The 15745-nt window shown below is 30.5% G+C and overlaps 1 protein-coding gene across 5 annotated transcripts in view; it reads left to right on the top strand.

Moving 5' to 3' along the window:
• Positions 1–15745, top strand: part of LOC118182700 (condensin-2 complex subunit G2-like) — a 200841-nt gene that overhangs the window by 143126 nt on the left and 41970 nt on the right. For all 5 annotated transcript variants that reach the window (XM_085825775.1, XM_085825764.1, XM_085825770.1 and 2 more), the window contains 4 exons: positions 7420–7680; positions 10542–10790; positions 10912–11019; positions 13318–13509. In XM_085825775.1, the coding sequence (XP_085681901.1) occupies positions 7420–7680; positions 10542–10790; positions 10912–11019; positions 13318–13509 (810 nt within the window). The remainder of the gene's footprint in view (positions 1–7419; positions 7681–10541; positions 10791–10911; positions 11020–13317; positions 13510–15745) is intronic.

The raw sequence follows: 15745 nt of genomic DNA, 5'->3' as shown, positions 1-15745 counted from the left end.
AAATGACCATGCAGGTACCCCATTTGTGTGATTTCTAACCTAAATCAAAGTACCAATATTCAGTAGTTTTAAACACTCAGCCACTGATGGGTAAAAATCTATTAAAAAAAGGGGCAGAGATCAAATAAGAACCTGAATACCATGACCACATTTATCATAATAATTTGTGCCTTTGTATATCTTTGGCAACAAAGTGGACTAGACAGTAACCTGTCATCTATAATACAAACTGAAATCTACCTCCATAGTCCAGTGACTAACAATATTCTGGTGCAATGATTTGCTGATATGAATAAAGTCACTGTAAAGAAATGGGTAAATTTCTTCACATCTGAAATTTGCCATTGTGATTCAGAATTTGGGTTCAGTAATGGAGCGAATGCATCCCAGGGTAAACTGTGATGAGTAGTACCTTTGTTTTGAGCAATTATAAGCAGTTGATAGCCCATGGGGTGCATAGGTTATTTTTCTGCAACCTGTAACTAGTTTAAAAAAAATTGTTTTTGACCAAACTTCCAAACTTGTGTATATTTTCATACTTCTAATTATTTAAAGATTATTTTCATGTAAAAATTACTTGAAATTTATACCATAGCCATATTTTGTTGTAGCAGTCACTGAAATAGCTGGTATTATTATTCTGAAACATGTCTCTAATTTAAGGTGACCATATTTTAACATTGGTAAAGCGGGACACCATTGACCCGGGGGGGGGATTCTTGATTGAAAATTTGGTCTATATGGAGCAACACAAATTTTCATAGAACGCAAAAATAGTATTGTAATATATATGTTTTTAATTTCAACATAAGTACAATTTACAAATATAATATATTAAAAATTACATATAGTATTATTTTATTCTTTGGCATATTTCTCATTTGAGTGAATTCTTTTAGTAGATTGGTGTCGTTTTTTTATTGAATAACTTTTGGACAACTTGTGATGTACAAGGTCTGAAGGGGAATGATTGTGATTATTAGCATGAAAAGACATAAGTCCTTCTGCTAATGCTAATTCTTTTCTTCGTCTCCATAAATTGTTTTCCGAAAGAATTCCTGCATTTTGGAGGAAGATGCAGTAGTATTTAAATATCTTTTATGTTTCTGTGTTCCCGAGTGCTTTGAAATATCATTCTTCCAGCCGAGCGAAATAGAAAATTTATCATTACATTTCTCACATTTTACCATGTGATCGATTTTGTTTTTCTTAACAAAAGGAAATTCACTTCTTAGATCATCTTGGAATTTGCATCTTCTGTTCTTACTCATTATGTTAAAAATCTAAAGAAGTAATTTATTATAAATTTATAAATTATATTACAAATTTTTATCTATATATATTGCTTTAAAACACAGTAAGTAGGTACATAATTACATGAACATATTTTATTGTTAGTTTGAAAATTAATTTAATTTGTTTGTTATAAAGTAACTATATTTAAAAAATTATTTAAATTTTAATCCTATAATTCTTTCTAAATAATAACAGTATTAACTTGTATTATTTTTCCTCTGAATATGCCGTAACGTAAGTCATAAGCGTCACTTTCAAGACCGACGCTAGACCTTTTGCCACCATAAAATATAAATAATAAGAGTACTGTCTGCTAAATTCAAGAAAATTTATGTGTTTGTGAAATAAATAAATAAATTACGTACAGTGGCGGCTCATGGCTAAAATTAGTGGGGGTGCTGCTCCAAAAAAATTTAACCTTTTTTTTTTAAATTATGTAAAAGGAAACAAACATGTATAAAAAGAAAATTTATTTTGAAACTTCATGAAATCTTACAAGAAAAAAATTAAACATTTCTTAATTACTTTAACCAAAATTGTTACAGTTCAATCTTTGTCTATTCATTTAAAAATGAAATCCATTCTTCTTGTTTTAATTTGAGCGAAAAGATCAATAATTTTCTCCTTGATCTCTGGATGACAACTGAGGAAATTTTTCTTTATTGAAAGCAATGCAAGCGCATTTAGTCTTTCTGGATTCCTAGTGTTTCTTACAAAAGTTTTCATTCTTTTCAATGTTGAAAAGCAGTGTTCTGCCTTTGATGTTGTCATGGGAATTCTCAAGAGAATTTTTATCAGTTTCGTAATTTCATTAGAACATCATCTAGATTATTTTTGAAGATAAATTTCAGTAGCTCAATTAATTTGCAGTATTCATGGATATCAGACCTACAATAGAATACTTTTAGTTCAGTTTCAAGCTTTTCTTTACCAATCATTAGATATGCTTCAGTAGCCACTACTATTTCTTCTGTAGAATGTTCATTCCTAAAACTAAGCATTTCTTGTTAAACAATTTAGCAGCTACTAAAGTGTTTAGTGGAAGAATATCTGTGCATTATATCAATACATAGTTATAAAGTCACATATTTCCTTAGCTTCTGCCAGTGTCTTTGAAAAATTCTTACAGTACTTTGAGTTTCTTAATTCTAAAATAGCAGTTTTGAGAACTTTAAGCACTCTAATTTCTTTGGATTGCATTTACTTGTATATTATTTCAACATGAGGTATCTGATAAAAAAATCTCTAACCAAAACTTGAAATTATCATCATTTAGATATTTTAAAATTCCTGTTGCTTTTGCAATAGTTTGATCTGCATTTGATGTTGACTGAATTTCCGTAAGGCAATTTTTTAAAAGTTGCAAATTTTCATGAGCTCTGTTTATGGTTCGTATGATGAAATTCCACCTTGTGGAGGAATACCACACGCGCGGAGTAAAAAGAAATCACATTTTCAGCAACATGCCAGAATTTCAGCTCTGCAAGAGCAACAGTGCTCTTCTCTCTACCCAGCTCGCATGCTGGTTTTTGTGTGCGCATGCGCAGAACAGCCAAGCACCACATTGCTGGAACTGTGAAACGCGCAGTTCCAAAGACTTTCGTACCTTTTTCACAAAGTGGGGGATGGCTACTGACGTTAAGCTAAAGGTTTATGTATTGTAAAAGTATAAAGAAAGAATTAAAGACTAAAGGGCACACTATATTAAATATTAAAAATAATAAGTGGACATAGGGGGGTGCTGCAGTTTCACGGTGCTTATTACGAGCCGCCACTGATTACGTACCTAAATTATCTGCATAGCAAACTTGTTGGCATCACTTGTTTAACTAGCACTAGAACGCAATACGATGTGTCATCTGAGAGACAGTTACAAAATGTTTTTTGTCGATGCCGATGCCATTAAGTCCAAACAACGGTGGTCGAATTTTAACAACTGATCAACAATGCGAACTTTGATAAGCAGTTCTCAATCAGTTGTAAACAATTATTTGTTATTATTAAAATGTAACATTATAAAATTAACAAAAAGAATATAAGACATATATCCTGGCGAAGTAGCCACATGGCAGCTGAAAACCTTATACTCCCACCGTTCCCTAACTTATTGTGCATTCTTTCCAAAAATCGGGACTTTTTAAAACGTTTCGGGACAAATTGTTGAAAATCGGGACTAAGCGGGACGCCTGGTCACCTTACCCTAATTACAACATATGTGCATCCTACAGCCTCACAACATAACTTAAATTGGTCTTTGAGGGTACTGAATTTGGCTGCCACTGATTTAAATGAAGAGTCACTCCAGCATGGACTTGATGATTTGGATTATCTCTTCCACATAATAAGAAAGCTAGACTAACATTTACATTGCTTTTGTTGCATCTAATTTCATAATGACTTTCTAATCCATCAGCAAGTGATTATGATCTAAACCAGGGCTAGCCAGCTCTTTGTGCTTTTAAGTTCAATCATAAACTATTCATTCATTACATTGTTATATGATAATTTGTATTGTTTCTCAGGTACCAGGTAGCTCATTGACAAATTAAGGTTGCTTTAACTATTTACCCAAAACTTGTTGCTTCTTCCAGTTTCTCAACTAGTAAATTTCTGTTCCCATTTAACGTTACTGAAACTCATTTAAGTTTGCTAAAGTAAACATATATTTTTCTGTTCAAATAGGAGCCATTATTAAAAACAATTTTAAGTGCAATATTCATATAGATAAATAAGTGACATATAAGTAAGGTGCATGAACATTAAATTATGCTTTTTATGTTATCTGTTCCCTTATACCATTTACATAGCTATGTAAACAGTAAATTTTACAGCTATGGAAACAGGAAGAGCTGGCAGCTGCCAGCTCTTCCTGTTTTTCATCATATCTCTGTTAAACAACCGAATCTCCTGGTTTTAAACTTTTAGCATTTACTAAGTAATGTGTTTTTCAGCAGTGAATGAAATTTGAATTAATCAAACTTAAATTATGCAAATGCCAATCCTCCACCCCTAATGATTTTCAAAACAATTTTTCTTATTAACTTTTATTTGACCTGAATTTTTTTAATCCACCGTAGATATTTGCAGAACTTTACATGAAAGTTCAACCAATTTTAATCAGTTAGTCAGTTAGTGTTTGTATTTAATTTTGATTTACATCAATATATAGTACATTAATGAGTTTATCTACCCAACAGTGTGTACATTATTTATTAATTTTATTTTCATTGTATTTAAAAGTACTTCAATCAATTAAAGTGTTTCTTCCCAACTCAGGATTTTCTCAATATAGAAATCTAAGAAAATTATTAAATGAAATTAGCTAAAGGACATAAAATTTAAAGTATCTTATTAAAAATTAATATATTTTACACTATACTAATAATATTCAAATAAATAAATTATGCATTATGGATTGAATTTAAGTCAGTTAAGTTTTTTTAATGGTGCTTAAGTTTTTTTAATGGTCAAATAAAAGTTAATACAAAAACCTTCTGGGAACTCCTAGTTTTTACTTATAAAATCTCAGTTTTCGTGTTTCAAGATTGACAACTATGTAGTTACAAAATACAATATGCAAAGAACAAAACATAATGAAAGCAGCAGTATTTCGAATTGTGACTTTGTAATTGATTCATCTCTTCGAAATCTGAAATTAGTCGCAATCAGCGTTTTGAGGAATACCCATCGTACTCAAGTTAATAATATTAAACAATACAATTTTAATTTGATAAACAGTAATGTTAAGATAAATAAAGTATAATTAAATTTAAAGTAAGTTTGTCTAATTTATTATTAAAAATCGGGTCAGAATGTACTGCTAGCTTTAGCATGACTGGCAGATATATACTCATGAGTTTACTTGATGAGGAAAATAGAATCTCTCCTCTATGCCATTCTTAAAATCATAATGGTACTAAATGAGCAATCAAGGTAAAAGGTTTGTACAGTCATCTGTTTTCTGTGGGTAAGAAACGTTGAACCTATCAACTTTCGCAGGAAAATTGCTGCCCCTATACAAGGTGGTATGAGAAGGTTTTGAGGCAGTTGTGTAACATGGCAACGGATGGCAGCGAAAGGCTGCACACAGAGGCACAGGGACCATCAGCCTACATAAGTCAATGTGCCAAGAGACGTCAAGAACTGTGGAGCTGGTGCTATTCTGACCATGTATGTTACCGCGTCTGTGATTTTATCATGGCCAGCAAGTTAGAACAACTAGAATGTGAAATTTTAGGCAAATCTGCGATATAGACAAACATAGCCACATTTACACTATTTTGGCAGTGTTTACATTTAGCATTTTTCTGTGGAAGTGCTTTGATTTTGTAAAAGTCTAGAACTGCCAAAATGGAACAGAATATTTTGTATGGCTTTGTATGAATTCAACTTGTATACCCAATTTGATAAAAATTGGCTGCTATGTAACCATATCCTCTTTTTCCCTCATTTTATATGGAATGACCCATTTGTGTTTTTTGTTTAAATATTTTTTAAGTCCCATATTTGCAATAATTTGATATGAAAGAAAAGAAGAGAAACATGCCAATGTGACAATCAAAATCGCAATAACAACCTTGTATTTATCATACATATATTAAAACACTCACTCGATTTCGAGGGCAGCTAAAGGTCCCTCCTCATCAGGAGAATGAAATTACTATGCTTTACGCATGTGCGCATTGAAAGAAATGTTTAATAAAATAAACAAATAAATATTAAGCTTCCTTTTTTTTTTTTTTTTTTTTTTTTTTTTTTTTTTTTTTTTTTTTGTAAAATTTGATACCTTTTAGATCATAGTTGCCGAAGTCCCAATGAGTCCGGATTACGGACTTTGTACTGTATCATGTATTTTGCATGCTCAAAGTTTGTTCCTCTGACTCTTTGCTTAGCAAGGAACTTAATTATTTGAGAGCAATTGCTATTGACCGAGGATTTTCTCCCGTGATCATTGATAAAGCCGTTAAAAAATTTTCAGATTCCCATCAAAGAAGACATTCCACTGTTAGAAATAATATTAATGACCTTGTCGTGCTTCCATTTTATCCGTCTGTTAGCTATGAAATTGCACGGATTCTCCAGGAATTCAATTTTCAAGTCAATTTCTTCCCTATCAATAACATTCATGGTTCAATTCTAAAAGATTGCATTTCTGACTTTAATTCTTCGGGAATTTATAGTATATTGTGTTGGTGTGGCTTTATTTCTTGAGGCCAAGCAAAAAGAGTGTTAAAGTTTCATATCAAGGAACATGAATCTTATGTTTGAAAAGGCGAAATTAACAAGTATTCAATAGCGTATCATATTTGGAAATTTAATCATAATTTTGACTTTGGATCTGCAAAAATTATCCAAAAAGCTTCTTCCGTTGGTGAATTGGATTTTCTTGAGGCTTTTCATATTCACAAAGATTTAGCATGCTTAGTGAATGATTTTAAGTCCAATCCAGACCCTTCCTAATGCTTTTAAAATTCTATTAACATAATTGTTGGTTATTATTTTTGTCGATAGATGGCGTTGCCTCCTCACGCATGGTACTACCGGAGGATATAAAAAGCCGTTACAGAGGTTGCTTTCCCTTTATTCGAGGTTCAGACTTGGTGTGTGAAGGTGCAGTTGCCCCACATTCCGTATTTTTTGACTTCGCTGGTTTTTTTTTTTTTTTTTTTTTTTTTTTTTTTTTTTTTTTTTTTTTTTTCCCGTTTTAGCTTATGTGTTATATGTTTGATCAGATAGCCTGGCTCAGTAAAAGTAGGACGCCAGTATAACTCTGATTCAAAATACGGTTACGACCACGTGTTTCTGAGACTCCTTTGCCGGTGCTTTATTTTTCTTCTTTTTCCCCTTTCTTGTAATTTCATTCTCCTGATAAAGAGGGGCCTTTAGCTGCCCTCGAAATCGATTGAGTGTTTTAATATATGTACGCTAAATACAAGGTTGTTATTGCAATTTTGATTGATATGAAAATCAATGGAACATAATTGGATTTGCCTATTTCATATTTGTATGAAAATTATATGACAAATTTAATCAGTGATTACCTATAAATATTGCTATGTAGAAGTATGAGTATGTTATGGTGTTTCTTTAATTGAAGATGTGGATATATTAATTTATTTTTAGGATTCTCCTGAATGGCGATCTATATATATCCTCAGTAGCTTTATGCCTGCATGCTCTGTTCCGACACTTGGAAGTTTATGTTTCTATAGACTCAAAACTTTGCCTTCAGATGCAGAATATGATGATTACATTACATTATTAGAATGTTTGTGTAACCAGGGTCAGGGTTTGCAACTTTTAAACTTGATACAAGAGTGGGTTGAAGTTGGATTACTACAGAAGTGGAAAATGACACCACCATCACCTCTACCATCAAAAAGAGTATGTTATAAAATTTTATTTCTTTTTATTTAAATTCCTTGGTTATAGATTATATTACTTATGTTAATCAGCACACGTTAAAATGAAAACAAAACTATTTATCATATTTATTTTTCATTTAAACTTGTGCTGTGATTAACATAAGTAAGTATTTGTTTTTCATATACAGTAAAATCTTGACTATTTGACATTCAAGTAATTGTAATATTTTAAAATTTTAGCTTTTTTTTCGGGGGGGGGGAGGAAGAAAGATTCAGCAAATAAGAGATTTGTAAAGCTATTATAAATTACATATATGACTGCAACAAAAAATATCATTTACAGTATTTCAAATAGGAACACAGTTACATGTCTCTCTTTCAAATGTTAATAACATACCTTTCAGTCGAATTCATTCTTGGAACTAGATTCTGTTCATAAATAAAGAAGTGAGGAGTTAGTATAGTACAAGAATATATGAGAGATTCCGAAACTTGCATCAGGCATTTAGTCTGTTTATCACGAGAACTACTTTCACCAATATGTTTCACATTGACCATTTTTCAGCAAGCAAAACCTGTCACGAAACAGTATGGCTTAGTGCCAACAATGGATAAGCATGACGTCACAATGCAATCATAAAATCTTTACCTTGGTTGTTTCTAAACTGGACTGATTCTTAGTTGGCCAGTTTAGTTTTTGGAAAGGATGATTAACTGTTAACTGTTATTTATTTGTTTTTCCCTTGCACTTTTTTTATGTGGAAAAGAGTTATTAAAATTTGGAATTTGCTTTCATTGGAACATTATTAAGTATTTTCAAAATTACGGGATCTTGGCAATCAAGAAATGCGTGCTGTGTTAATGGCATGCAGCTCATAGAAAACAACTTTTATCGTTAACTGCCCTTGCACAAAATGACTTTAGTCGCTTTTCAGGCAAGATGTTTAAAAAAAAAAAAAAAAGACACTATAACAAATTAAAGTTAGAATTTTATTTTCTTTGTTTTTTGCTCTCATAACATAAATTTTGTATGTATTTGCTATTTAATAATAATCCAAAAAGGTCTCATTCTTGCAATTCAAGAAATAAATTCTAATTATGATATGCTTAGGAAATTGCTTCACAATTTATTATTTGGGAAATAATATTCATTATTTTTTTCATTCAAAGAAACCTTTGAAATATTTTTTCAATAAAATACCATTTAAAGGTTTTTCTAACCTGTTAATAGTTTTTTTTGAAAAAATTTCTTTCTGTTCCTCAGTTGATTCTGCATTAATTTTGTTTTATATTTTTTCATGCTATTTTTGCCACTTTTTGATTCAGTTGAAATTGCATCTTTGATCATGGGTAATCTTCCACTAGCCAGGAGTGTTTGTTTTCTTTTGTACCAAGCCCAGGTTTCAAAAGGTTTCATCAAATTGACTTTAATTGCTTTAAGTTGTATCCAATTTCACTATGTTTAGTGTGTATGCTTTTCACAGTTTTTAATTATTCGGAGACTTTTTCCAAAAACATTCTTAAATATCAGTTGTTTACCTAAATCATTTTTAGAATCTGTTTCTTTTAGCAAAGTTGTATTTATTGCAATATTCTCTGTTGTAATTCCTTGAAACCATGAGACAGTTGTAGCTTCTATTTTACTGTTAATTCAATCATCCAATCTTTTATCCCAATATTTAATGAGCTGGCAGTAGCATTTATCTATTAAATTAGTTGCTTTAGTTTATTCTACTTACTATTTTATATTTAAATAGTGCTATTAAACTTTCCATAAGTGTATAATTAGTAAATCACTAAATATGAGCATGCATTCCTAATTCGTTTGGAACTGAGAAAGAGTAGGCTTCTCTCCCCTCCCCCTTTCCACCCTCAGAATTGGTATATTTTGGATAGAATGACCAAAAAATCAGCAGTCTGTACCATGATTATTATTAAGAATTTCTTTGAAAATTAGCTGTAACAATTCTGAATGAATAATCTGAAATATTTTTAGAGAATTCTAAAAAAAGGCTTATAGGGATTTTGACGAATGTGAATAAATTTGGTATATGTACATGGTTTTTAAATAATTTGTGTTAAACTGTTAAAATAACATTTAGCTTATTAAATTCAAAGAATCCAGAAGAAAAATTCGTGACTGTATATTTGAAAAATGTAATTTTGGAAGTTTTGAAAAAAATAAATTTACTTTCATTGATGGAGATATGCAGATATGTAATATTGCAGATTTGTGAGATATGTATTTATTGTGGAAATGATGGATTAAACTGGGGGGAAAGAAGTATTAGCATATTTTCAGGAAGTTATAATGTAATTTGTTCAGCTCTGAAGCTGAGTGTCAGTAATCTGCTTCTGTAATTTATGTGAAAGCTGTGTAATGTGGCATTCTTCATTTTATTTAATATATCTTTGCAACAGTTCTCTAAAATTTTTAAGTTTAAAATTTGAAATTTTAAAGTTCTCTATAATTAAAAGTTTTGTTTCTTGAATATATGGCATTTTCTGTATAAAATATGAATTTATTTGTAGCTAAAACTAGTGGTGGTGGTTGAGGGATTAATACTTCTTTTCACAGAAAATAAAAAGGAAACTGATGGCCGTGGGGTAACATATGATATTTGTACAGTCACCTCAACATTTCCTTGACTATTCTGTGAGTTTGACAATCATGTGTATGCAGTTAGCTGTAAATTGGAATAAATCAATGAAATAATTTTATATGAAATCTGGAAACCTTCATAGTCAAAACTTCAAAAACAACAACTATGAAAACTATGAAGTGTTGAATATTTAAAGTGCTATTTAATGAGTAACTGTAATTTTGTTATTTTATCGTAATTGGCCAAATGTCTCTTCAACACTCTTTATTTCTTGCAGCGAAATACAAGAGGATCCAGAAAAAGTGATTCAAGTGGATATGACAGTTCAAATGAAAAATGTGAACAGGATAATTTAAGTGACATATGTGAAAAAATCACTTCAGATAAAGTAATTTATCTACCCAAACCTGAGTTATCTGCTCAGTTAATGAATGCAGTGTTAAACAGTTATGTTTGTCAAAAGACACTCTTGAAATCTAATTGTGATGAATTGAAAGATTTTTTGAATTTTACAGATATTTTAAAGGTGAGATATTTTCAGTTTGAAGGCTGTATAACTATTCTATTTATTTTTCTGTCAGAAGAGTGAAAAATATTTGTTGCATTTGATTTAAATTGCTGTTGTTTTATGTATTTTGTTATTTTAGAAAAGAATTGAAGAGTTGGAAACAAAGCTACTTAACAGTGCAGAATGGGCCTTTTTAAAAGATTTATGCATTGCTCTGTTGACAATTGCTGTTCTTCTGCATGGTGAAGTATGTTTTTTCTGTATTTTTAACCTCATGAAAATGTAACTTTTTTTCCCACTTTATGTAATGTATCTCTAAAAATTCTGCCTACTATTTATTATATATATATAATTGTTTCTTGTGTATGAACTTTTCTTACTTTTATTTGTCATATTTTTAATCATCCAATGAATGTGTTTGAGTGTACATTACACATATAAAAAGCAAATCCTGGCTAAGATGAGCATTCAGATGGTTTTGTCCTATGGGTGTCTTAGTGAAATAAGTGTCAATAATGATTATGAAGATAGTTTTACAGTAAGCAATACAAAGGCTGAGATCCAAAATCATTGGGACTTCATCGATTCTACATTTAGAAAATTTCCAGATTATAGATTGTCAGTTTAACTGTAGTAAGGTGACATGAAAGGCTTGTTTGTAAATATTGAACATTTATGACATTAAGAGAACTGAAATTTCGTTTAAAAAGTTTGTTGTTGACATTCATTTTGTTTTATTAAACATTTTTTTTCAATGTAAGTTGTTTCAGGAATTTCATTTTTTGTATCTGTTTCTCTAATTTTATGGAGAGGTATAATTTGTTAATTACAAAGCTTCTCTTTTTTTCGTAAGGCCCTGTAACTTCCATCTCAGAAATTCTAGTTAAATAGTCAATTTTAAAATCATACTACATATGTATGCTTTCCATTGATTGTTTAATGATTGGAACATTATTGTCACAAGGAAGAGTTTAGTTATATCATCTTCACTTAGCATTTCTTTCCTATCTTCACATATTCCATCATAACCTCTTTTGTTTGAGAGATTTCATTGGGGACAGGTATCACCAGTATGGTTTGATGTCTTTCCTGATGTAAACACATTCCAACTAACCTCTTTATTTATTTAAAATGGGTTTTAATGAATTTGAGATTTGACAACAGATGAGCAAACAGCCATTCTATTTCTTTTTTTTTTAAAAAAAAAAAAAAAAAAGAGTTATTCTGCACAGACAGTAACTGTCTGAACAATGGATTTTGCCACTTGATTATTGGTAACTGAGATGTGATATACATGTATTGAAAACAAAATGCTAACAGTATCATAGGAATGGAATACTTTATTCAGAAAATGCAGCTATAAAAGAGGAAGGGAAAAATTAATCATGTGTTGGCCCACCTCTGACATGCAAGCAGTTAACCGTCTGGGCAATGACTTCCTGCGAGACTGCTGAAGACAAGCAGTGGAAAGGTGTAGCATTTGCAGCTGGGCATTAATTCTATTGAAATGTAAGTCCTGCGGTCTGTGAAAGGAAGAACAACACTGTAGAGCATAGAATCTCATTGACATATCACCATGCACCAAGTGTCACAGATGACAACCATAGGCATCTGGCTATCAAATAAAATGACACCCTATACCATAACTTTTGTTTGTCAGTCTGTGTTTCAGACTATAGTCAGGTGAGTATCCTATGGCTGTCCTAAATTACTCCAGACATGCGTTTGCTGTTCATCAGGGCTCAATACAAATGTGAATATCAATGTAATGCTGAATGTGACTCTTTTAATTGCTTAATTGACCCATTATTAAATCAAGTGCACAACAAATGTTCATCTATACACATGACTATACTGCCAATCAACCTAGCTGAGACCAAACATTCAAGATTTCACATCTCACATTAAGTATGTATTAACTAATAATGCATGCAAAACTGTAAATTTTTAAAAAGTATTATTATTCATTGATGCCCTCCTTCCCCAACCTTTTGTGTGTGTTTTAGATTTTTTGATACATTTAATATTTCATTGGTCGCCCATCTGTAAAGCTGTGGTGTCTCCAGTGTTCACTATCTAGGGTTTATTTAAAGTAAAAAATATAAAGTGCTTAAAATGTATTTTTTTATTTATTTATTCTACTGGAAAAGGCCGTATTTCTCCCATTCCTGATAATTAATAAGGGCACTGCAGAAGATTGTTGCACAAGTACCATTGCACTCTTTGGTGGGCCTGTCCATATGATGCAGTAAAAAAGGCTTTTTTGGCTTTTTTGGTTAAAACTGTATACCCAACCCTGATCTAGATTATATCTTAATTATTTTAACTTGTTTGTGTGTAGTCTTCATGATTTTTCCAATGTGTAATATGAATATAAACTATAGAAATCCTTCACGAAGACAGCCATTTTAGAAGCCTTCACATATTTTGTCACAATTAATAAAATAACTGGTATTTTATCCAGAGTTATTTTATCAAAACTGTTATGAAAACAGTTTCATTTTCGTTATTTTTCTCTGAATATTGTTAAATTTTCCTTTTGTAGGAAAAATATGAAGCTGTAAAATATATTGAAGATTGGATAATATGGTTTCAAAAATATATGGATGTCTTGTGTGTTCCACTGAATGAGTCTCCTACCACAGCTGCCTCTGAAAAAAATTCATGGAAGAAGAGAAAGCAAGAGAGTTTTCAAGAGTCTCAGCCATTTCAGTGGCTCATACTAAATATTTGCAAAGTATAGTATTATATTTATTTTTGATTTTCACAATTAATTTTTACAAAAGTGTTCATGGTCATAAATGCAATAAAACCTTATCTGAAATATTTGTTTATGTTCAAAGTTTTTGCTGGGAAAAAGTATTTGAAGATTTTCTGGAAATATAGTAATGTCTTTCTGAACAATAATTAATAGAAATGTTCTTCGTTGTCTCAGATTTTATACTTGTTTTCATAAAACCATAAATCCCATGTATTTAATCTTTAATATGAATAAAGATTAAAAATATTAATACATAAAAGAAAAGCATGCAATATTGAGCTTAAAATTAAACTTCAAACTAAAGTTCAACTTCAGATGCACGGTTTTATAGAAAATCTCCATGCTTTTTGAGAGAGACTAACATGGATCTATATCTGCTTAATTTTCATTTATAAAGTTTTTGTTCATAAGCCTTGCACCTTTTAAACTTAAGAGAGAAGTTAGTGTTTGATACTCACTTACTATATATTCATGTCAACTATCTGAGCTTGATTCTTTTTATTATTCACAGTTTATTTAATCTTTGCAATGTTATTAGTCATCAATTTGGATAAAAATTTATCCTTTGGGTATTAAATATTTTATTTGTGTAAGTCTTTGTAAAAATTTAAAATTTTAACTATTCAATAAAAGAATTTTTAATCTGTGAATTGGTCATAAAATAGAAAATATTCTATATTCAGTTGTACAATATGGATATAGCAATGTGCTTTGCAAGATGATATGGTAACACAGTTCTGTTTTCTTGCAAACCACAGCACACTGTATTTCCATAGAGAATGTTACACCCCTGAAATATTTTTTCTGTTGGCTCATGACCAGCCCAGTATAAGTCTGAAAATACTTCTGATCCTTATTTTCCTTTTTTGCATAGCAATGCTAAATCTGTTTCTTTCAGATATCTCAAAGCTATTTTTGCTAAATACCGACTAAGATAAGGTACAGAAAATGAAATAGCTGGACATATTGCACATTCCACAGCATGACAAATTGTAAATACTTTCATCAGTTGAATTTGGTGTGATATTAGAATCCAGAGGGTTTTTTTTTTTTTTTTTTTTTTTTTTTTTATCCTTTACAGTTTTGCATGTTAAATCTTTGTAAGATTTTCTTTATTATTTTATGTCATTTTCTTTTTATTGCATTCATAGTTTTGTTATTTGATACCTAAATACTTGCTTTATTGTCCAAGATCTTTTGTATTAAATTCTTTCTTTAGCAGAATTGATACTTCATTAATAGCATTTTCTTTCCCTGTTAACAAGAATATATAAATAACCAGTTACATCTTACTTAGCGTACATCTGAAAATCACTCTTAAATCCTTTAAAACCTTGTTCTTGCAGGAATTTTAAAATATATCCTTCTTGTAATGTGATGTCTTCTTAAGACTATACAAAGATCTTTTGAACTATAAAAACATATCCATTTTTTTTTAAGTAATACCATCAGGATTGGTAGCCTTATAATTTTTCTCTTATATTTATATCCCCCCTCCTTTTTTTTTTTTTTTTTTTTTTTTCCCTTCTAGTTATTATTTAGGACAGAGATGCACAACCAACAACAAGATACTTTATTTTATCCTTACAAATGTGTAAGTCATTCATAGCCTCTGCTGCATGGTTATATCCTTTGTCTCTCATTTTTTATTACAAATGTTTTGAATGGTCATGACGCCATCTGGTCGTAAACTATGGTAATTGCTAACAGAATGTTTGATATAGATGTCTTTCTTCAATTTTCCATTTAGAAATATTAATCTAATTGACAAATTAACCATTTCTTTTGCTAATATAAAGAAATCATCATTTTTGTTTTAGATAATTTTGCCACAGGTACATTTTGCAAAAAAAAAAAGAGAGAGACAATTCTGTATATCAACTGTTCTACTGGGTCGACTGATGAAATTTAAGTTGCATTTTTCATGTCTGGAAAGTGCAACTTAGAATATGTATTAAATTTATATGTAGCATTGATCAAACTTAGGTATTTTGACACAAAATCAGACTTTTTTCTGAATTGATTTGCCCTTCCCCCCCCTTACCTTTAAAGTAGAAGTTTTTCATGCAAAACCATACCTACAAAAAATTTTTATTTAACACTCCCCAAGATATGCGGAAATTTATATATTGGCTAGTTTCGAAATTTGACATATTTGTTATACACGATGATAATGCTAAATGTGGTTTACACACTTTGTTAAAATTATTTG

The sequence above is a fragment of the Stegodyphus dumicola genome, chromosome 1 (genome assembly GCF_044657685.1).
Source record: "Stegodyphus dumicola isolate Sdum_Otavi_A_Nest chromosome 1, ASM4465768v1".
Classification (NCBI taxonomy): Eukaryota; Metazoa; Arthropoda; class Arachnida; order Araneae; family Eresidae; genus Stegodyphus; species Stegodyphus dumicola.
Note: the sequence above shows the minus strand (reverse complement) of the source record. Positions and strands in the feature narration are given on the sequence as shown.